Source organism: Ptychodera flava, chromosome 6 (genome assembly GCF_041260155.1).
Source record: "Ptychodera flava strain L36383 chromosome 6, AS_Pfla_20210202, whole genome shotgun sequence".
Classification (NCBI taxonomy): domain Eukaryota; kingdom Metazoa; phylum Hemichordata; class Enteropneusta; family Ptychoderidae; genus Ptychodera; species Ptychodera flava.
Window position 1 is genome coordinate 43,788,204 of NC_091933.1, and position 22,193 is coordinate 43,810,396.

Genomic DNA, 22,193 nt, shown 5'->3' on the forward strand with positions numbered 1-22,193 from the left:
TGGCCTGCGTGCACCGCTTGCAACGGTAGTCGAGCTGAAGTCATGCACTGAAGTCCATCCGCCCACCCGAGAGCGCCCTCTCAGATCTTCTGCTCGGCCAGCTCTAGGCGCATAGGCTGGCATGCATGAATTAAACGATTTTCAACCACGTGGTTCCGGCGTCGCGTCGTGTGACCTGCTGTGTACCGTGTCAACTACTGTACCAGCACATTGTTCCAGCTATAGCTCACAGGAAAGATGGCCGAATATCACAGACCGGACAGCAAGAAATTGCAATCAATGAGAGATGTGGCCAACCGTTTGCGCATCCACAGTATCAATGCAACCAGCGCCAGTAATTCTGGGTAAGTGCTCGCAAAGCGTCGACAGTTATTTCCCAAAGTAAAGATGACATGATGGGGATCCAATGCAGATTAAAAGCAGTGTGATTTATCCCATGCATGACTTGCATGCTGTGTTGTGAACTGTTATATTACTGTGATCTCTAAAGTTTCTACGCTATCAACTATGCAGACGCTTGTTTCTATTCTGAAAGTGCCAATTCCGATAAGATAAACTTATAGAATATTACTTTAGTAAGACCAAAAACCCAGTCCACTGCACGGCAATGGCGGTGCACAGACGATATAAAAATGCAAATTGGTTTATCCTTGAGGAAATACAAGTTACAAGAATTTGGCGGGAACGTTCTGCAAGGTAGTATTCTGTTGTTAGGGTAGCTGTTGCCTATTTTTGTATCATTGCCACCAATTTTCAGAAAAGTGTTGCAAATGCAACAGCATTGCAAACCGAGTTTGAAAGTCATCGAACGACACATTATGGACCACTGCATCAGAGATTAAACGCCATCCCCAAAACACAAAGCACTACTGTACTAGTATTTTAATTTTTACAGTAAACTTTTGTACATCATGTCGATGTTAAGATCAGTTGGTTAATCCTGGAGGTGTTGATGTAAATACTATAATTTCATCAGGCACATAGATTGCACTTCAATTCTACTTCAAGTCAAAGCTTAAATATTATGAATTTTTCCTCATGAAGTTTCTCAGCACTTGTTTCATGCAGACGTCTGATAGTTATACCTATATACAACATGACAATGGTCAGTGACTAATCCATCTGTGTACAGTGCAATGCATGGAATCATTTATGCCACTCAATATTCATATTATACACACAGAGAACAAATCAAATTCACAATGAACAGGTTAAGTTATATTGATACTAAGAAACCCATCGTTAGGTAGAGTGATGTTGCCTAAATGAAAGTTTTCTGTGGAATGATTAATGCATTATTTGCGAAGCAATATGTCACTGTATTTAAACTGGCTTTTCCTTTATTCATTATTCCAATAGTATGTTGAAGATTGAGACAGTTTAAAATTAGATAATGGTTTGTTTCTATCTCATGCATACTGCTTCTGTCCTCAACCTGACAGTATATATACTCAGTGTGTATTATTTGCAATGTCTCAGTGGATAGAGGGACTGTGTCTCAATGCTTTACTGCACACATGAGAAGAGAACAAAGACCAGACAGACTGTAGCATTGCATAATAAACTATTGTTTATAATCGACTTTAGGGTGTTTGTCGGGTGTTAGAATATAACTGTATGCTTTAGACCTTGCCTAGTTATGCCCTCCCAGTGGCCAAGCACTGTTTGCTCTTTATATTCAGTTTTTAGATCAGCTGTCAGTGTGATATTTGTTGTAATGTTAAATGGTATCTGTTTTCTTCAGTTTAACTATCAACGTAAAACAAAATCTTTTTTAATGTCCATGCTATGACAGATATACCAACGATGCCTCTTTAGAGAATTTATTTCTAATAAAGATACAGTGTTTGAAGAGCTGTTGTCATGTGACAAACCTCCAGATTGGTGAGGTGCTTCATTAGCATCTAAAATGTGGCAGATGAAACGGAAACCGTTAGAGGACAAGCCCTGGTAGTATGAAGATGAATCTGAATCAGATCCCTTGACATGTTTGGTTAACCAATCAGATCCCTGACATGTTTGGTTAACCAATCAGATCCTCTGACATGTTTGGTGAACCAATCAGATTTGTAGCAGATTTTTTAATACAATTCCTGAGATGCACATGGCTAGCCAAAAGTTTTTTGATACTTGTTGCTGATAGCTGAAATGCCTGTTCTGTAAAGGAATTCTTCGTAGAATTTTTATCCTTTCTGTCAGGATCAAATATTGAGACCCAGTTTCTCTGATAATTTTTTGCCTGTTTCATACTATTTTTTCTTTGAATACTAGTATGTCTTCTACTTTCTGAGCAACATACATGTAGATGCAGGTTATCATCCAACAGTTTTCTGTTTAGTATTTACCTATCCTGCATGGCTTAGTCCCTGGGTCAAATTGCACTGGTTGGGGACAGACTCGGTCTGTTGATGGACGGCAAAATCCTCACAGACACAGAGAACACACAGCTTCAAACAAAGCCACGTGTCCAATAAGGTAGAGCACTAAGTACAGGTCAAGTGGTCTGGAATTTTGATTCATGGCTTTATTCCAGAGATCACATGACAATATGTACCATCCATGACACTGTTGACAGTGATTGATACATGTCCCGGTATGTATGATTACAAGGCGGAATGAAATTCTACAGGCATAATGTGTTTTTGCAACTGTATTTTGAGGCCTTCTCCAATATAGACAGTAACAGACTGTTATCCATCAGTGCAAATTTTCTCTTGGTGGAAATTAATTTTCATTGATTGGCTTGGCTACTGACTTGATTTTAATTTAGGAAGATTGACTCAGTATTAGATTAGGGAAGATTGACCTAGTATTGAATAAAGGAAGTCAAAGCTAATAATTTGTAATACACAAGACGATGAATACTATTCACAGATATTTTCCTACCTCACTTTGGTGACACCAGTAAAATATGTGCAGTTTGTTTTAAGAGCATAGATAGATACCTGTATGTGGTTCAAAGGGATTCAAATTGTTGATTGCTAGTACCAGAAGAGTGATAAAGATCACTAACCCTTTGAGCGCTGTAATTTTCTCCCGCCAAAATTCTAGTGCAAAGTTTTACCAATTTTTATGAATTTTTCTGTAATTTTTTTGATAATTTTGGACCGAACGGACATCACATTTCATTGGCTATAGTTTTTTCTCAAAATTTTGGCAAAAATCTGAGAAAAATTGACTGAAGTTTATGTTATAAAGGGGACAAAAAAAGAGACTTTGGCGCCCAAAGGGTTAAAGTAGAAAGTGATAGACGGTGTTGAACAAGTAAAAGAAAAACAGTTATTACAGGGCATTCACCTTTCATCCATTGAAATTACACTTGAGCCCTCTAGTGTCAGATTTATGACAGGAAAGAGTTCACATTCCCCCTGCACAAATCTGTTTAGGTCATTTGCAAGTAAGTCTTGCCAGCTGTAGTGTGTCAACATGGCTGCAGTCCCTGATGCTAAAAAGTTGGAGTCTTTGAAAGAGGTAGCCAACAGACTCCGAATTGACAGCATAAAAGCAACAAATGCTGGTGGCTCTGGGTAAGATAAATAGACTTGTCTTGTTTTCGTTAACTTTCACTTTGGCAATGTATAGTGGCATTGCATTTCCCATACGTACACTTGCTAATAATACTTGTCATGCAGGAAGTCTCAAACAAGTAGAACTGCTACTCTACATGCATACCATGATGAAAAAATTGGATTTTCAAGTCCATAACATGAGCTTTACATTCATTGCCTGTTTACAGTGTCATAATCAGTTTTGAGCTCATTGCATTGTAAAATGGGACCATGAAAGGGCACCCAGGAGACTGAAAAATTCTGTCAGGTGAATTTCATTTTGTTAGACTGATACAACCACAAGTGTGGTAAACATGGCACCTGTTCACAGATTATTGTAATAATTGATGCTTTCTTGTCAGCAAGACAGTTTCAGAGTCAATTTTTGTCGCTTAGTTCTCTAAAAATTTGTATCTGCAAAACCTCTGTGATCTTGCAGAGAAAGTCTTAGTATTGTAATTTATGGACAAAAAGGACAAGTTGTAGCGAGAAAAATTGGTCAATTACGTTTTGAAAATTACATTCTGTGGAAATTTTTTTCATCTCATGGACAGTTTGTTGAATGTCATGCATGTACAGATGTTCAACCAATCCTGTTACATGGAACAATTCCTGCATACCATGTCATACCTGTGACCATGGAGGTACTACTACCTCCATGTCATACCTGTGACCTTGTGGTCTGTCATTCATTCAATTTTACCAGGGAGCACAGTTTTCCTAAATGCATAATTTACTGGTCCCATAGTCTCAAGGATTTTGTCTAAATTCTGTAAGTTTCGTTGAACAACATATGTTTGTCAGAGAATCCTAATAAACATAATACAGTGGCGTCTACAGGCCAATGGGCAGTGTATTGCAGTGTCATGATACATTTGCATTAACAGGGGGTGCCAACCCTAGTGTGTTATTTCAGGTGGGACTGATCCAGGACAGTGGAAATGTTATGTATTGTTTTGAACAAACCTGTCTATTCTATGTGAGAGAACAACACAAATTCATGTTCTGTTCACACAGATAAAACTGAAAATTCAGAGAAAACAATAACTGATGTAAAGAATTCAATTCAATTCAGAACAGATCACTGGTCTTAACTTGTGCATAGTTTTCGCCCTGCCTTTGTACTCATCTGCAAGGTTAATAATAGGTCCCTGGCATCCTGTGTCAGCACTATTGCACATGACAGAAATGACCCCTCAAAATTTTAGTTATCTCTTTTAGGTCAAGAAAAATAAAAAGTTTGTTTCTCATCCTCGCATGCATCAATTCAGACCCACCGCGTCAACCTTTTTTTTCTGCTCATGAGGAAATAAAATTTAAAAACCGCAAAAATATGTAATGATAGTGCATAACGTAGTGCTGTATAAATCAGAACTGTAAACACTAACATTCCATTTAGAACTGTACATATATGTCACTGTTATATTAAACTGCCAAAACTTTATTGCTGCACTAAAAGTCAGACCACAGAACTGTTGCTATACAAAAATACTAAAGCAACACTGCTGTGCATTTATCTCTGTGTGCATTCTTATGTCGTTTTCATGTTTTTGTTGGTTGAAGAATAAAAAAAAATGGGACGGAAAAAAAAAAACGTGGTCACCTCATCATTTTTACCTTCTCGTGTCTATTTATAGACAGAGAAGGTATTAGAGTTGAAAACCAGTATGCTGGTGTCAACTACTTCCGTCTGTCAATAACTTCCGTCTGTCAAGATCCGTTGACGTCATGCCATTGTGATGGGTCATATCATAACTGGTGGGGGTGTTCATGGTTCAGGTTGAGGTGTAGGAGACTATTTTGAGCTGTGACAAAAATCAAATGGGACTTAGCGGCATAGCCAGTGTTAAGCCTTTCTCCAAGGTTTCTTAGTTGACTACAATCTATTACAGACTACTGAGCTGACGTTAGGGGTACTCACTTTGTGTTTGCTCACTCTGTGTGCGCTAGTGTTTGGTACTGAGTTGCGTGGATATCCCCTCATGGCCTCACGTGATATTGGCCTGTTGCATAATCTGCAGATGTTAGTAGGGATTTTAGGTCACGTGACATTTGTGTTGAACGTACGCGTTCGATGCAGGTCTAGTCCGAACTTTCGTGTTAATTCTTAAATAGACCAAATAATCAGAGAAAATGAAACTGTAGTGTTGAAGATTATTATTTTAACTTCATTTTGGGAAATTTTCACTTTTGTACAACGATAAATGGCAAAGCAGCACGACTACAAACTCACGCGTACCGGCGATTTTGGCGTCCATTATGAGCGTTGTGCCGTGACCTCGAATGTCCCGCGAAGGAGATCGAACATATACCTCTTTGATAGGCTCTCCGCATGACTTATTCTGATCGCATCACTATTTTTGGGGGTGGTACAAAAGTAGAGATCATGGGCTTCATTTTGAGGGGGCAAACGTTAAAATCGGCCGAGAAAAACTCAATCTGTGATCAAACTTTGTGTTTCGTTTTGTGTTTTTTTGAAAGAAAATCTTGATTTCCTTAAATGTTCGGCCCCAAAATTAATTTTATGATAAATATTAATTGTAATTCTGCAATAATTACGAGTCTGACGATGCGAAAAATGATGCTTAAGGCCCTTTTTAGCGAGTATGGTTTCACCCCAACTTTACATCCGGGCACTCCCAGGAATCACATACAAGTAATCGGCGCTTCGCCGCATGTTCTGTGTCAGGAGGTCTAAGCTGAGTTCCGACGTTCATGATTTTGCAGCTTGATTTGTCTGATTTCTTATCTAACGCAAGGATCTAGAGAAATATACTTTACCCTTTCAAACGTTATCTTGTTTGAAGTAGTTTGACTTCCGGGTGATATTTTTCGATAGAGACACTGAGAAGTTGTCAAGCCAGCACTGCACTGCAGTGTAGGCATACGACGAACATCACACTTTGCCGATACTATACTGAAATTTTAGTTTCTATCTTTAGTTCCCGAGAAGGGGACTATTTTGGTTCTCTCTGAAGAACAAGGCCATAGATTATTAATTTGTTCTTTCCTCATTGATGGTGTCCCGGACTTTGAAAAAGTTGTATTTATACTGGTTTGTATTTCGGACCGCTGACTTCGACATGTTCGAGGGTCTATGTTATTTCCGGGGCAGCTTAACTTTGCATCCAGTAATGCAGTTCTTCATTCTATAAATGCGTGTTGTGTTTTTACGGCATTGACAAAGGGTTGAGAACGAAGTTTTTTGACTTTTTGGAAAAGTTCTTTGTTTTAACTTAAAATCTACATTAATCAGACATATTTCGATTCATTTAATAAAGTTGTAATCACACAAAAATATTCAAAAAAATTCGAAGTTCAAATTAAAAAAATCTAAAAAAATATTTTGTTAAATTTAAATCAAGTTCTAAAATGTCACAGGTATCATTTGATTGTTTACAGGTATTGTTGTTTATTTGTTTACCTTGTAAATATAAATCTAAATAACTTTTTCATATATGCAAAGTAAATATGATGGAATATGATTATCATATTTCTGTTGATGTTCACAATACATAATGCATCCAGTGATCAATGTCACAGGTATCATTTGATTGTTTAAGGTATGTTTTTTTGTTTACCTTGTAAACAGCATTCTAAATAACCTTTATCATTTATAAAAATCAAAAACCATTGAACATTTCGTCAGCAATATCCACAAAAATTCATCAATTTTCAATAAGAAATGCTTGAGTTATTGCAAAAAGCACAAGAAATTGCAATTCTAGTTTCCTCAAACAATGTTCAAAATGGGGTCACCTGGTGGTTATGATAACTACAGGTGTCTACCATGGCATAATTTCTAAATAGGAGGAAGTTTTTTCCAAATTCAACAGGACATATCTCTGCATGTACTGAACCGATTTTCATCAAACAAAATGCAATCAATTGGTCTCGAAGAGAGCTTTCTTTTGATATATAATTTATTATTATTGTAACTGTCTATCAATTTCATGTAAAATCCCTAATGTAGCCAGTCGGCATTTTCCTTTGATTTTTTCTCATTTAATTTTGCAAAATATCGGCGAGTATCTCAATATTTCAAGATAACTTTCTTCCCAATCGTTTCCTGGAGTTTCAGAGTCATATGAACGAAATGAGTGAAAGTTTTAGACAGGAAAATCGGACGTCGGCCATGTTCAATGTTTACAGTACAATCAGAAATTTATGTGGAGGAAATATAGTAACTAACAAACACTGTTCATGATGCCCGCCCTCTAGAGGCAGACCTTCCTATATGAAGTACCACATTTGATGCTTGTGGAAAGCTTGACCACACAAAGGAGCATTTTAACTTTTAGAAAATGACAAATTGAATAAGAAGGTATTCTGAAAATGTCAAAAACTGAGGAAAAATGCGCAAATATTCAAAATAAACAGGTTAACTGACTGGTCAGCTATAAAAAATGAAAATGTTTATGATCAAAAGTTTTTGAGATGCGCACATTTTTAATTATTAACATTATAAATATAAGACCAAACTATTTGTTCAGGGATGGGAGAGGTTGGAAATGAGGGGTGAGAGACAATGACACTCCTATTGCTGCATGTGGATGCAGCCACACCATTTCATTTACAGCATACTTATTCACTGTGTTGTGTTCAAGTTCCATATTGTACTGACTGTCATACAAGGATAACATAAGCAAATCAAATCAAATTAGAAAAGGATCAATGCTGTTGTGTGGATTTTGCTGAACATGGCTGATTTTAATATTTCGCCCTATATATTTGGTATCCAGCAAAGGCATATTTTGATGTAAAGTCAAAATTAACACTACATTGCTGACAATATATGTTAACGTTTCTGCATGAACTTTTCTTTTTTAATAGTATAGTAGTACTTCGAACAGATTAACAATTATCGTGATGTCAACCCATAATTTTACATCACAAAGACTGTAATTCTGCCAATTTTTTTTTGTTTTTCAGTCATTTATAAATTTTGCACTGCACAAGATGATTGAACAAATTGCAATGTTTGAATTTGTAAACTCAAAGAATAAATCCTTTGGTCACAGATTAAATTATTTTTTGAAAAGAAATTTACTCTTATACACTTTTAGCATATATTCTTTACACGGTCATGTATTTCAAGGTAAATATGCCTATCATAAACAGTAATTTCTTCACTTTCAATTTTTTTTCAATACTATGACAATTATCAGCCATGAGGTTTCATACCAGATAAGCGTTTTTCATCATTTCCACAGGACTCTTTGGAAAATCCATTTAAAACAGTTAAAAGTGACTTAAAATGATCACTTGGTATACGACATTTAATTTAAGATGCCAAGTTGTGTATTTCACATGCACTCAGGTCAGTAGGGAAGTGCGTCATTACTATTTTGGACTGTTAATTCTTATTTCTGAATTATTTAACTTTTTCCACATTGAACTATCTTTAGGCAGTTTATACTGTAGCTTAGAATTTTTTGATTGATATATTTAATCATCTTTTGGGTTCTTTGGGTCCATATCCCACCTCATGCCCCTACATCATCAACTATTTACCAACAACTCCATGCCAACAACCAATTACCTGACCTGGCCACACATTAGAGAAGTACAGCGTCATTGACGTATTTTGCAATATGTCTAAGGATGAGAAAAAAGCTTTTTATTTTTCTTGGCCTTACTGTGGATGATCTCTGCAGAACAGTTTGTATTTACCATTGAGTTCAAGTATGTGCAAAGTTGATCAAGAATGGTCTCCCGTCAGCCTTTGAAAACAAAGTTCATGAATTCTGCATTTGATTGTTTCCCAGATTCTGGCTCTACAGCTATGTTGACGTTCTCTATTTATCAGTTAGTATTAACTTTTCTAGTCATAGGATTTTGCATAGCTGTAAGAATTGTTGGAACAATTCATGTTTGGTCAAATGTTTGGTTTCATCTTTCAAAGCCAGTTTTGGATAATTAAACAGACTGTACAATATACATGTATATTTTCTGCGTGCATATTAGATACTCAGACAGTGTTTGATATAATTGCATCATGCATCAACAGGTGTTAAGCCCATGTCAGTCTTTCAAGGATTTTATTTGTGATTCAGATTTCTTTATAAGGTCACATCTTTAGGTCAGGTCATATCTTAAGGTCATGACTGCTGAGTTTGCCATGTCCTTTCCTTATTTTTGCGGAAAGTTTTGTGTGAAATTTAGAAGTTAGATTTGACCAAAGAATGTTGCCGGGCGTTGCAAATTGGATCAAGTTAGTATGGAGGAGTTAAATAAACTGGTTTCTTACACCAGGTTTATTCAACTCTATTTGATAAATAGTTTTATTTCAAAAAAGTTGCATAAGCTCATGTAATTTGTTTGATTTTTTTGTTTTGTTTCTTTCCTGTTTCCTCTTGATACTTGTGAATAGGAAAGCAGTTACTAGTTCATTGCAAAAAAAAAAAATGAAATTTGATATGGTTACTTCTTTAGATAAATTTACAGTAATAACAGTATTGCCGGGAAAACCAAGTGAGGGAATTACTAACCGTTATAGTCAGTGAGAGAATAAAGGGTATTGTTTACAAATCTGAACTGACATGCATTTCGGTTGTGTAATTCTAGTTGAGAGTGGTAACATGCAAATTGATGGTTCATCTCTGACGTAATCTGCTGATCATTGTCTTCTTTAAACTACCCCTTGTAAATATTCTGTGGCAGCTATTAACACTGTAGTCAGTATCATGACAAATTGTACCAAAATCAAACTGCTATTTCCATTATGTTATGAATGTTGTAATGACAGCAGAACTTTGCGTAGTGTAAAAACTGCATGTGTATGTGGTTTAGTGTGATCTGTGTTCAGTAATCAATGGTTTGCTACGAAGGGAAGCTGAAAGTTTGAAACCTAAATGCAACAATGAAACAACAGTTCAGCGCATAGGATCTCATTACAGTGTACAAGATATCCTGTAAAATATTGTCTGAATATTTGGGGGAAATATCTGCTGGGGACTTTTTTAAATATTTGCAAAAATTCCCATCTCAGGATCTGTGTGCCAATTACACATAGTTTCTAGTTTACCAAATCTTCATTTTCTTTGCAGACATCCGACATCATGTTGCAGTGCTGCCGAGGTCATGGCTGTACTCTTCTTCCATGAGATGAAGTACTCTGTGAAAGCACCAAGAGATGCAGCCAACGACAGATTTATCTTGTCCAAGGTCTGACTTCTCGTATTTTTCCATCACTGTTATCAGCATCCACAGTGATGAAGTTGTAGTAACGTAGAGAATTTTGATTTCTTTCAATTTGTAAACATTTTTAAAACAGTCAAGTAATGTATCAAAGCAAAGTGTGTGTCCGTTTACCAGATTATCAAAACTACATGTTGGTGCAAGTCTATAAATTTACAAAATATTTTCCGCCCAAAGTTGGTCACAAATTACGACTGAAGTCTAAATCTAATAGGATTTGATTAGAGTCTCTATTCAAGTAGATTCAATGTACGTGTTGTCATTTGGGCTGTCCTTTTAAATTCTACAGGTTTTCAAATCATGTTATAGTACTCCAATGTAGATCAATGAAGTTTAGAAATGTTACCCTTCTTACCAAACAAAACCATTTACATGTACTTATGTACCTGTACACAGAGACCCCCATGATGACATACATTGTACAATTATGTGGGGGTGTGTTCCTCATACAGTTGTGTATACAATTATTTGTACTGTAACACTACACCTGTATTGGTCTATATATAGCTCACTTGCATACAGACATGGCTGATTTTTTCAGCCTTCCATTATACTGTGCGTGAAGTTAATGAACTGTTTAAAACAGTGTTCGTTTGGCATCATTGATCAATGGCCTTTTTGTCTCATTTTAATGGAAATGAATACAGAAATATTGATGGTGATTGTTTGTATATCTCCACTAAACTTTCAGAATACATAAAGTAAAATTTACATCCTGAGAATTTAGTACAGCATCCTGCAATGACACAAGGTTACCGTATTACTTTTGCACTCTAGGGCCATGCAGCACCAGTTCTGTATGCAGCTTGGGCAGAAGCCGGACTCTTCCCAGTCGAGGATCTGCTCAAACTTCGTAAAATTGACAACGACTTGGAGGGTCATCCAACACCTGTAAGTAAAACAGATACTGAGCCAGTGTTAATCAGTCATCTGTGGATACAAATCATGTCTACATGTCTAGTTTCTGTACATAGATCATCAAATTCTTTTCATTATGAAGTGCACATAGGAATAATTTTCAAAAGTGTGTATGAGTTCATTGTTGTTGTGTTGCTATTGAATGTGCAGGAGTTATTGATGGCGAACTCAAAATGTAAGTGTTGGTTCATTATACTTTTCATGCTGTATTAATAGTGGTTATTTTACCCATAGCATCAATTTGTCATACAATATCAAGTGATAAGTTGTAATATGCTGTGTTCAATGTAACATGCAGGCTGTAGGTAGTGAAAATGCTGTTGTGAACACCATCAAATTACTCTGTTCCACTCCCACTCAAAGACATACTTGCTGATTTGTTGTATGGCTGCTTCTGGATACAATGGCATTGCATTCTCACAAACAGAACACCTACAAATCAGTTTGTTTCCATTTCTCACAGAGACTGAATTTCATTGATGTCGCCACTGGTTCTCTGGGTCAGGGTCTTAGCATTGCAGCTGGCATGGCCTACACTGGTAAATACTTTGACAAAGCCGAGTAAGTAAACCTAGATAACTTGTCAATGTATTCATGGATTTGATGCTTCCTTCTGTTCAGGTTTCCGGCTCCTGACTTGAAAATTGAGTATGAGTATTTTGCAATTAATAGTTTGTTAATACCCTAGAATCTTGTTGCTGGTTTACTTTGTTTATACCAATGACAGCACCCAATAATGGTACTTCAATTTGTACTCACTTTGAAGCCTCAAACACGATGTACAAAAAAATATATGTTGTAAAAGTTAGAGAGTTTAAACATCTGTCCCAAAGGTACATTGTAAAAAATGCTTAGCTACGGAGATGTTCTTGTCAGGTTGACTTTTCATGTGATTTGTAAGCAAGCTAATTTTACAACTAAATCTTTTCTCTTGGTGAAAACCAAATGAATTCTGTGAAGGAAAAGGACAAATGTTTCAATAATTCTTGGTAATTGTCTTGAACAAGGCTATGATGCATGTATTGTGCTGTTCTTGCTGACAGATACCGGACCTACTGTTTGATTGGTGATGGAGAGAGTGCCGAAGGGTCTATCTGGGAAGCCATGAACTTTGCAAGCCATTACAAACTTGATAATCTTGTAGCCATCTTTGATGTGAACAGACTAGGTCAGAGTGACCCAGCCATGTTGGAACATGATACAGAGACCTACAGAAAACGAGCTGAAGCTTTTGGGTAAGCATTTTAATTAAAGTTGTCTTGAGGAGTGCTTTTCTAGGAGAGAAACATTGGTCACCAGCCAAATTGAACACCATGACTAGAAGTGTTATCATCATTGTTGATGTTTCATTGCAGCTTTTGTTGCTAGTATTTGTCTAACAAATTTCACACAACCCATAAAGAAATTTGAAGTTAGTGTTCATGTGGACATATTTCTGTGTGTGTTTATGCCGTGGAAGCTGTGGTTTTTTGCTCAGTGTTCACACACGTGAGCATATGGTTTAGCCATGTCTGTCTGTGTGTCTGTGTGTGTGTCCGTGTGTCTGTATCCCCATTATCTCAAAAACGGCTGAACGTATTTCAGTCAAATTTGGTAGACATCTTCAGAATTCAAATGGCTAGAACTGAAAAGGTTTTGGTGGGCGTGGCTTGCATATTAATGAAGTTATGCAATATTGTTTTTTTCCGTACAATGGTTTCCCTATGGAGACGGTAATGACAGTGTAGACATATATCAAGAAATACTGCACCAAATTTCATGAAACTTTTCACAGATGACAGTCTCAGAACATTATGATGATACTGTGAGTGTCATGTCAATGATCTTCTCATTTGCATATTTAATGAACTTTTGTTATTAGTGAGATAACTCTGAAATTCCTGCACAAAACTTGATGATACTTGCAACAAGTATTGATCTGATATATATCTAATTATACTTAGAAGCATTTGGCAGTGTCAAGTTAAAAAATAGCTCATTTGCATATTTTATGAAGTTTTGTAATTAGTGATATAATTCCGATATAACTATACCAAATGTGATGAAATCTGCTGCAGATACTGATCTGACTGATATCTAACTGTAGTGTAAAGCATTTAGTAGTGTGAAATTAATTAAGGGTTCATTTGCATATTTAATGAACTTTGTAATTAGTGATATTACTCCAAAATTACAGCGTTTAATTTGATGAAACTTGCTACAGATGTTGATCTGATAAATATCCAATTGTACTGAGAAGCATTGAGCTGTGTCAAGTTAATAATTAGCTCATTTGTATATTTCATGAAGTTTTATAATTAGTCATATAACTCCGAAATAACTGCATCAAACGTCATGAAAACTGCTGCACATACTGATCTGACAGATATCTAACTGTGTTGTAAAGCATTTAGTAGTGTAAAGTTAATTAAGGGTTCATTTGCATATTTAATAAACTTTGTAATGGGTATATAACTCTGAAATTACGCCACCAAATTTGTGAGACATGCTACAGAAATTGATTTAATGAATATTTAATTGTGCTATGAATCATTGAACAGTGTCAAGTTGATTTAGGGTTTACTTGCATATTTAATGAAACTTTGTAATTAGTGACATTACTCTAAAATTACAGCACTAAATTAAATAAAACTGCTACAAATGTTGATCTGATGGATATCTCGTTGTCCCATGAAGCATTGAGCAGTGTCAAGTTAATTAACAGCTCATTTGCATATTAAATAAAGTTTTGTAATTTGTGATTAAACTCTGAGAGTACTGTGCGAAAAACCAGCTACATATAGTGATAACATATATCTTATTGTTCTGTGAAGGGTACTACTATTAATGAACCTGTTGTAAAACACGTGAGCATATTCAGTTCATATCTGGTATAGTTTTCTTTCCAGTAAAGGCTAACACTTGTTCACCTGGAGAATGAAATTGCAAAACTGTGGTCTTCCTGTTTCCTTTCAGCTGGAATACCTACGTTGTTGACGGTCACGATGTTGAAGCTCTGTGTAAAGCATTTTATGATGCTACAACTGTCAAAAACAAACCAACTTGCATTGTTGCAAAGACACTCAAAGGAAAGGGAATACCAGGTAAGAACTGCACAGCATTTTAAGACAACCGCCTCAGATGTTATTTTCCACTATCGTGTATGCTTTGATCACTACTGACCATCCCCTGTGGTCTATTAGAATGTATATTTTTATGGTCTGTCGATGTCAATAGCTGATACCGAGTGTACATGTATTAGCTTTACTTTCGTATGCTCAACTAAAGGCAAGTGTTCATTGTTATTTCCACAGGTATTGAAGATCTGATGGGATGGCATGGTAAGCCCCTTGGGGACAAGGCAGCAGCAGCCATTGAGGCTATTCAGAGCAATATCAAATCAACCAATGGTCATGGCTTATGCCCAGCATTGCCAACATCTGAGGTTAAACCGATAGAGATGTCTGTTAAGTTGGCTGAGCCACCAAATTACAACAAAGGAGATAAGGTCAGTATATGCTAGGTGATTTTGTTGGTTCTCTCAAAGCTGGATCTTTACTGAAACATATTACATGTGTAGTAGATACAGTTTATCAGTGTTGTGGTTTTTTAGCTCATATTTGGTTTTGTAAATACCAAAAAGAGCTTATATGATGAGTCGGTGGCGTCTGTATGTCTGTATATTTGTGGGTATGTATGTGCGGATGTATGTCCGTCACACTCAAAGGCTCCCATACCGCCAGAGCTACCATCTCAGTATTTGGTGTACAGGTAGATGCATGGGTTGAGATGTAAATTTGTTCAAATGAACACATCAGTGTCAAAAATGTGCAAATGAGGTAAGAAAAAGTGAAATCCTGCGAATGTGCAGGAGTGATGGCATGCCAGTAGAAACAGCCAACTCCACTGATCTTGAGTCATTTCCTGTCATTGTTTTATGAACTGTTACATAATAACAGACCTGCTGAAACCATAGACAGTAGAGGGGGAAAGACCGTCTATAATCAAACTAGAGCGGGCTTGTTTCTGCTATGCATGTTGCTAAAGTTGACCTCCAGTACCTAAAGTTTCAGACCTTAATTACTTTTGTCATTCTGTTTTTCTGGTTTAAATATTTCTTGTTTTTCTGGTTGTACTGTGCAGAAATCATTGTCATAAACATCAATGTAGAATTTTCCTCCACTGAACAGATAGAAACAACATTTATTGTCAATCATTGGTAACCCATATTGATATATACCAATTCTGATCAAATTTGAGCGACACCGTATAATTGCGGTATTTTTATTTCCAATTGACTAAGTTTTGATCATTCTTCTGCCATACAGTTATTCTGCCAGCATTAATGTGACTGATGATGTATCTGTTGCCAACAGTGTGCTCATGGCTGAATCATAGCTGAGTCATGGCAGATTAGTGTAATTGATGTCACAAACAGTTTGATAAGTTCATAACGGCTTAGAGGATTTTTATAATGATAGTTCTATGCTCAAAGTGTGTTGTTCCAAAGAACTACAGTTTTTCTGTTTCTAGAAGTCTGTCTTGACACATACTGTGTGATCTCATGACAATGCATAGCAAAAAAATTGATATTTGACAATATTATGAACTGTTCAACTGGGAATTTTGTATAAGAGACCCCGTGTTAATACTTTCCATGGTTTTGTTTTGACTGGCAGGTTGCTACCAGGGTTGCATATGGTACAGCTCTTGTAAAACTTGGCAAAGACAACCCACGTGTCATTGCTATGGATGGTGACACTAAGAACTCCACCTTCTCCGACACCTACAGGAAAGCTTTCCCAGATCGCTATGTTGAGTGTTACATTGCTGAACAGAACCTTTGTGGCATTGCCATGGGAGCAGCGTGCCGTGACCGAGCCATAGTTTTTGCCAGTACATTCGCAGCGTTTTGGACAAGATGCTTTGATCACATTCGTATGGGTGCCGTTTCACAGACAAACGTCAATTTCTGTGGTTCCCACTGTGGTATATCCATTGGTGAGTGTACTAATCCCTTTTTTCTCCATATCTTACCTCTACTGGTCATTTCTGTCAAAAAAATGGCCACTTGCAGAGTATTTCAAAAACTTGTTCTTAACCATATACAGCAAACAGGTACATTTTATGACTTGGTACAATTATCATGCTTTTCATTTTCCAACTGTAAATACCATAAAAATCATGACAGTGAAGAGGAAATATTTTTGAATTGTTTTACATTTCAAAACTCATATTGCGATTCCCATTTCATATTTGAATGATTCATATCTGTACAAAATTCTAAAAATCATGTCTTACTTTTTAGTTATCAGTTACATGTATACTCTCCCTATTTCATTGTGTCTCTGGTGTTTCCCCTTCTGCATAGTTTTCAATGACATTAGATTGCATAAAATGACATCAATGTATAATCCAAGACATTCAAACCAAAAGTGCCCAATTAAAAAATATATTCCACAAAGCAATTTCGTGTCAAGACTGCATCTATTTAAAAAAATCAAATCCCAGCCCAATAAACAACTTCAAGGCTATTCAGAGCGTATATGTCTGACCACAGGAAGATCACAGTGTACCATCTTCATGCATAGATATTTGGATGACTGTCTGTGCTTACATTATAGTTCTAGGTGAAAGTTGATAGTACTACTCTAACTGAATATCCATGGGTATATTTCCAGAACGCCAGTTGCACTGAATGTTCAATTCTTGAATTTCCAGTACACCAGTTGAACAGATTGCTTATGCCTAAATTTCCGAAACAGTAGATGTGCTGAATGCTTACATTTCCAGAACACCACCTGCATGGAATGTTCATGCTTAAATTCCCATGGTGAAAAAGAAAAGGTAGCTCAACACTTAAACACACAAAATGTGACTTCACACTGTGGTAATTTGTCCAGTGTGGTATGTCAGATATGAAGTGTAAACAATATAACCGTTGATCCATACCTAGGTGAGGACGGCCCATCACAAATGGCACTTGAAGATATCGCTATGTTCCGTACTATCCCAACTGCAACGGTATTTTATCCATGTGAGGCCGTGTCTGCTGAAAGAGCAATTGAATTAGCAGCCAACACCAAGGGTATCTGTTTCATCCGCACCAGTCGTCCAGCAACACCTGTACTGTATAGCAACGATGAACCTTTCCAAGCAGGCAAAGCCAAGGTCAGTTTTCCAGCAATATTGTCATTTCTGTGTGTTTATCTCCCTACTGACCCTTGTCTGAAGAGTACAACTGAATAGCTGCAGTGGATGTGACCTCATCAGCTTTGAAATGAATAAGGTTTGTAAGACATCATGGATGATCAATGGCACTTTATCTTGCAGATTGTCCATGATGCAGAGAATCCACAGGTTACTGTGGTTGGTGCTGGGGTCACGGTTCATGAGGCCATAACCGCCGCTGAGAAGCTGGCTGCAGAGGGCATCAACATTCGTGTCATTGATCCGTTTACCATCAAACCAATGGACGCAGAAACACTGGCAGAAAGTGCCAGGAAGACTGGCGGCAAAGTGATCACTGTGGAAGATCACTATCCTGAAGGTGATTCATTAAATTTTACAAACAGATTTCTATCTTTGGCATCCTTACAAGATTTCCTTAGACATTGACTACTGGTTGCCTTACGGTATTCTCCCTTAGTCTGTAATTTTTGAACTCTGGAAAAGAGTAATGTAGTAGCTCTTTTGTTATTTGGTATCTCATTACATTTGTTTTAGGTCCGATATTACCATGGCAACAACAAGATAATGACATAATTTGACAGTGAAAGAAATTTGGGATTTTCAAATTATTAGGGCAATTTTCTTAATTTTTGGTCTAAATATTTTCATAAAATGTAGCCCTACAGCTTTCAAATTTGTTTTAAGGTTCATAGGACTGACTGCTTTCTATTTTGTGTAAATGATGATGAAATTTATACAGTAATTTCTTTTTTTTCAGTGAAAACAATAAACACCTCTTTCAGGAATCCCTCAATTTCATCAACATTTTTGTCTTCATGACAGGTGGTGTGGGAGAGGCTGTGGCAGGAGCTCTTTCCACGCTGCCCAACGTCACTGTGCGTCGCTTGGCTGTGACTGGAGTTCCACGCAGTGGTAAACCTGCTGAGCTCCTGGAGATGTTTGGTATCAACGCCAACGCTGTCATCAAAGCTGTCAAAGAAATGATATAGGCCTAGACATAAATAACAAAACTATTACCAAACAATATCGGTAGAAATGATTCAGAAAGACATCTTATTTCCTCATATAATTATTCAGTTTATATTTCAATAAATAATAGCATACATTGATAAAGTGAGGGTTACACATTGATTGGCCAGTCCTTCCAGAATATAATCATACTTGTGTTGCAAGTGTACATCAGGGTATGTTTAAGGTACGAAGTTTTCACTCCAATTGTTTTGGTGGATAGAACCAACCACTTTGTAGTTCACAATAAGGTAATACAAACTTTAATGATTAAAGATTTGAATCTTATGCATCCTTGTAAAACTTTGGCACTGTGTGTTGTACAACCCCACAACACATTTCTGAAACATTTTGTGGCATTCTGACTAGTGCCCTCACATTTCTTTCAACATTTTCTGGCATTAATATCTAAGGTATGCTGACTAGCGCCCTCAGTGGCGGAGAACATTTTTAATGGTCCATGAACACCGACATTGAGAACACCTTAACACATATTTAGTCATTTGTCTTGTGTCTTGAGTTAATGGCTCTGAAAATGTATCTATTGTATTTTAGATAACAAGATATGATTTTATAAGTTTCACACATTGAATGAAATGGAAGCAAAATGACCAGTGCTTGGCAAACGCACACAATGTTCCTGTACAAATATCATTTATGAATCGTCTTAATTTCAAGTATTTGCTCGGAAAGATATCAGTGGAAAACATTTGACTTTGGGCCAATAATAAGCTGTGAAGTCCTTGTGGGTCCTTACATCATCAGCAGGTATAGACATGAGAATTTTTTTTGAGATGAAAAAGTGCAACTGTATCATTGAGATTATGATATACTATATGTGGAATTGAGAATACTTGTGGAAGCATGCAGTGCACCAAATAAAAGCGTGGTTTCAATTTGTATCATTTGTGTCTGTCTGTCTGGATGTTTTCACTCATTGCACATGTCACCTTGGATGTGCTATGTTTTAAATTGAAAATACAGCGTTTAAACTCTTGACAAAACTGCTCTTTCAATAATACACTTCTTAACCAGTGAGGTATGAAAACTAGGTAGTTATCAGACCAACCCTAATGACATGTCAATACAAAATATGTATCAACCAAAAACCAACAGTCCCTCATAGAACATGTGAAACATTGAGCAAAGTTTGATTCCTCATAGAATGGGCCAAATAGAGATAAAGACACAAAAAGTCTGTCAACAATTTAGAAATGCGCTTCAATGTCAAAAGGTTAAAAATGCATATATATCACAGCAGTGACTCGAAGGTAGTACATTCCTGGACACTGAAATGCATAAACTTTTGCCCAAACTTTCATCGATGAAATTTTTGACCATTCTCGTACTAAGTAAAGAATAAAAAAAAAGGGGGGGGGGGGAGGTAACTGCAAAATTTTGTAGTAGAGGAATAAATGACCCAACATGTATCTGTATCAGAAATTCAAAATTGTCGCCATTCCTGTGTTAACTTTATTGGTTAAGAATGTGAAAACTTTAGCTGCTCCATGATTACAATGAACCTTCACATGCGAAAGACAAGAAAAAAAATGCCTGTCACTGAGGTGCATTCCACCATGGCGATGGTAAAAAGTAAATTATGTCTTTCCGGTCTTGCACGGGTGCTCCTTATCACTTCTCTTTGGACGCGTAAGTCAGTTAAGTTTGAAAAAATAAACGCCTGCAGAATATTGAAGTATTCTAATATTCCTGCAAAGCAAATTACAAAGATTTTAAATATGCCCAATTAAACCATTCTATAAATAATTAATTAAGACTGAAAGACAATTTTTTAGAGCGATTGCAGACATCTACAGAAAACTAGGAATTGTCTACCTGTAGAGACAATGCTGCCAGCATGTGAGACTATTAAGATAGTCTGACATTGTCGCAGGTATAACATGTACTTTTGGTACAACAACCATCCCTAGCATTGAAATATTTTGAGAAAACCTATTGGCCCCTTTCGCCACTGTCATCATCCTCTGTCTGAGTGTCTGTCTGTCACTTCTGTAGTGAGAAAATTGTACAACACGTGCATAACTTAAACACCACTAAATGAAACGTGACCATTTACGTATGCTGAATATTTTCATTATTATCCAGAACGTAGATGAATATGACATGTGACGTGCATAATTAAGAAAAAAACTGCATGTTTTATTAGAAACTTCGTGCAGTCCAAAAGTTTCTTGTGATATTTGGTAGATGCGTGTTGGGATGGACAAATTCACATTTGCTCTACCTTAACTTGTCATTTCCAATTTCTCAATTTGTCTAAGTGATTGGGTTAGTATGTGTTTGGGGTTTTTGGTCTTTTTTTATCACCTCTTCGATCACATACATGTGTTAGTTTCAATGAAGCTAAAACCATCAGTCAGAACTGTCATAAACTGGTTCGAAGGATAATAAGGTTATCCCCAATCTGACCACAGTCCCTCGTCACACCGGTGTGTGGAGGGACTGTGCTCTGACTCATTGACCTTGTCGTTAGCATTTGCATTTTTTTCATTAGATGGGGCTAGTGTCATTTTATATCAAAATAATACCCTATCTAAAACAGCAGATTTGACAGCACTGGTGTCAGGTTTTCAGAATCGATGCGCTGTCGTCTTTCAGATCTGTAACTTTTGGCTTTGTCAAAATATTTGTTTAACATTACAATTGTTCTTATTGATTTTAATAAACTTTAATTTTCACATGTTTTGCAATTATTCAAACCTCCATAGAATGATTTAGCTATTTTTTAATTTTTGAAAAAAAAAACCCATCCTATTAATTTTATGTTCACCATCATATCTACGCCATGCAGTGCTCATGGATGCAATCCTCGTCTTGGTTTTCAATGAAGCTAAAAAAACAATAGTCATAAAATTGATCAAACAAAATATCACAGAGCAGTTACATTGCCAGTAATATTAAATTGTGTTCCCCAAAACACAATTGGTTTTTCGTCCAATTGAGATCGAGATACTTTCCTCTTGTAACGTTTAAATCCTGAATACCGTCGCCTGGTGAGTAAATATCATCTGTTGTAATACACTGAAAATTGTTGAAAAAGATGGAAGTTGCGAAACGCGGGGCGTTACCGTTGACTCTCGTCTTGTTCTCACATTTTGGCAAGACATGGGTGCTATTTTTGGATTTCCAGCCAGGTTGAAAAGATCCTTGACCACATGAAGGTCGGTAATCCCGTTGTTGTTCTTGTTTACGTTGTTAGTTGGTAATTGATGAACACTGCGTTCGCTGTTGTTTCAATCATATTTATTATATATGACTGTATGTCTTGGGGGGAGTGAGACCGGAATGGTCTCGAAGCATATGTATCTAGCTTGCATCAATCACCAA

At 36.7% G+C, this 22,193-nt stretch overlaps 1 protein-coding gene across 2 annotated transcripts; it reads left to right on the top strand.

The window, feature by feature from the left end:
* Positions 1 to 3: 3 nt before the first annotated feature.
* On the top strand, positions 4 to 19,747 carry LOC139135903 (transketolase-like). Of its 2 annotated transcripts, none has more exons than XM_070703678.1 (11): positions 4 to 344; positions 10,598 to 10,715; positions 11,526 to 11,639; positions 12,130 to 12,227; positions 12,710 to 12,901; positions 14,622 to 14,749; positions 14,960 to 15,153; positions 16,325 to 16,646; positions 17,602 to 17,816; positions 17,979 to 18,195; positions 18,660 to 19,747. In XM_070703678.1, the coding sequence occupies exons 1-11, from the start codon at positions 238 to 240 to the stop codon at positions 18,824 to 18,826; spliced, it is 1,872 nt and encodes a 623-aa protein (XP_070559779.1). In that variant the 5' UTR covers positions 4 to 237; the 3' UTR covers positions 18,827 to 19,747. The 2 variants fall into 2 exon arrangements, with proteins under 2 accessions (XP_070559779.1, XP_070559781.1); XM_070703680.1 differs by lacking the exon at positions 4 to 344 and adding an exon at positions 3,336 to 3,527.
* The last annotated feature ends 2,446 nt before the right edge of the window (positions 19,748 to 22,193 follow it).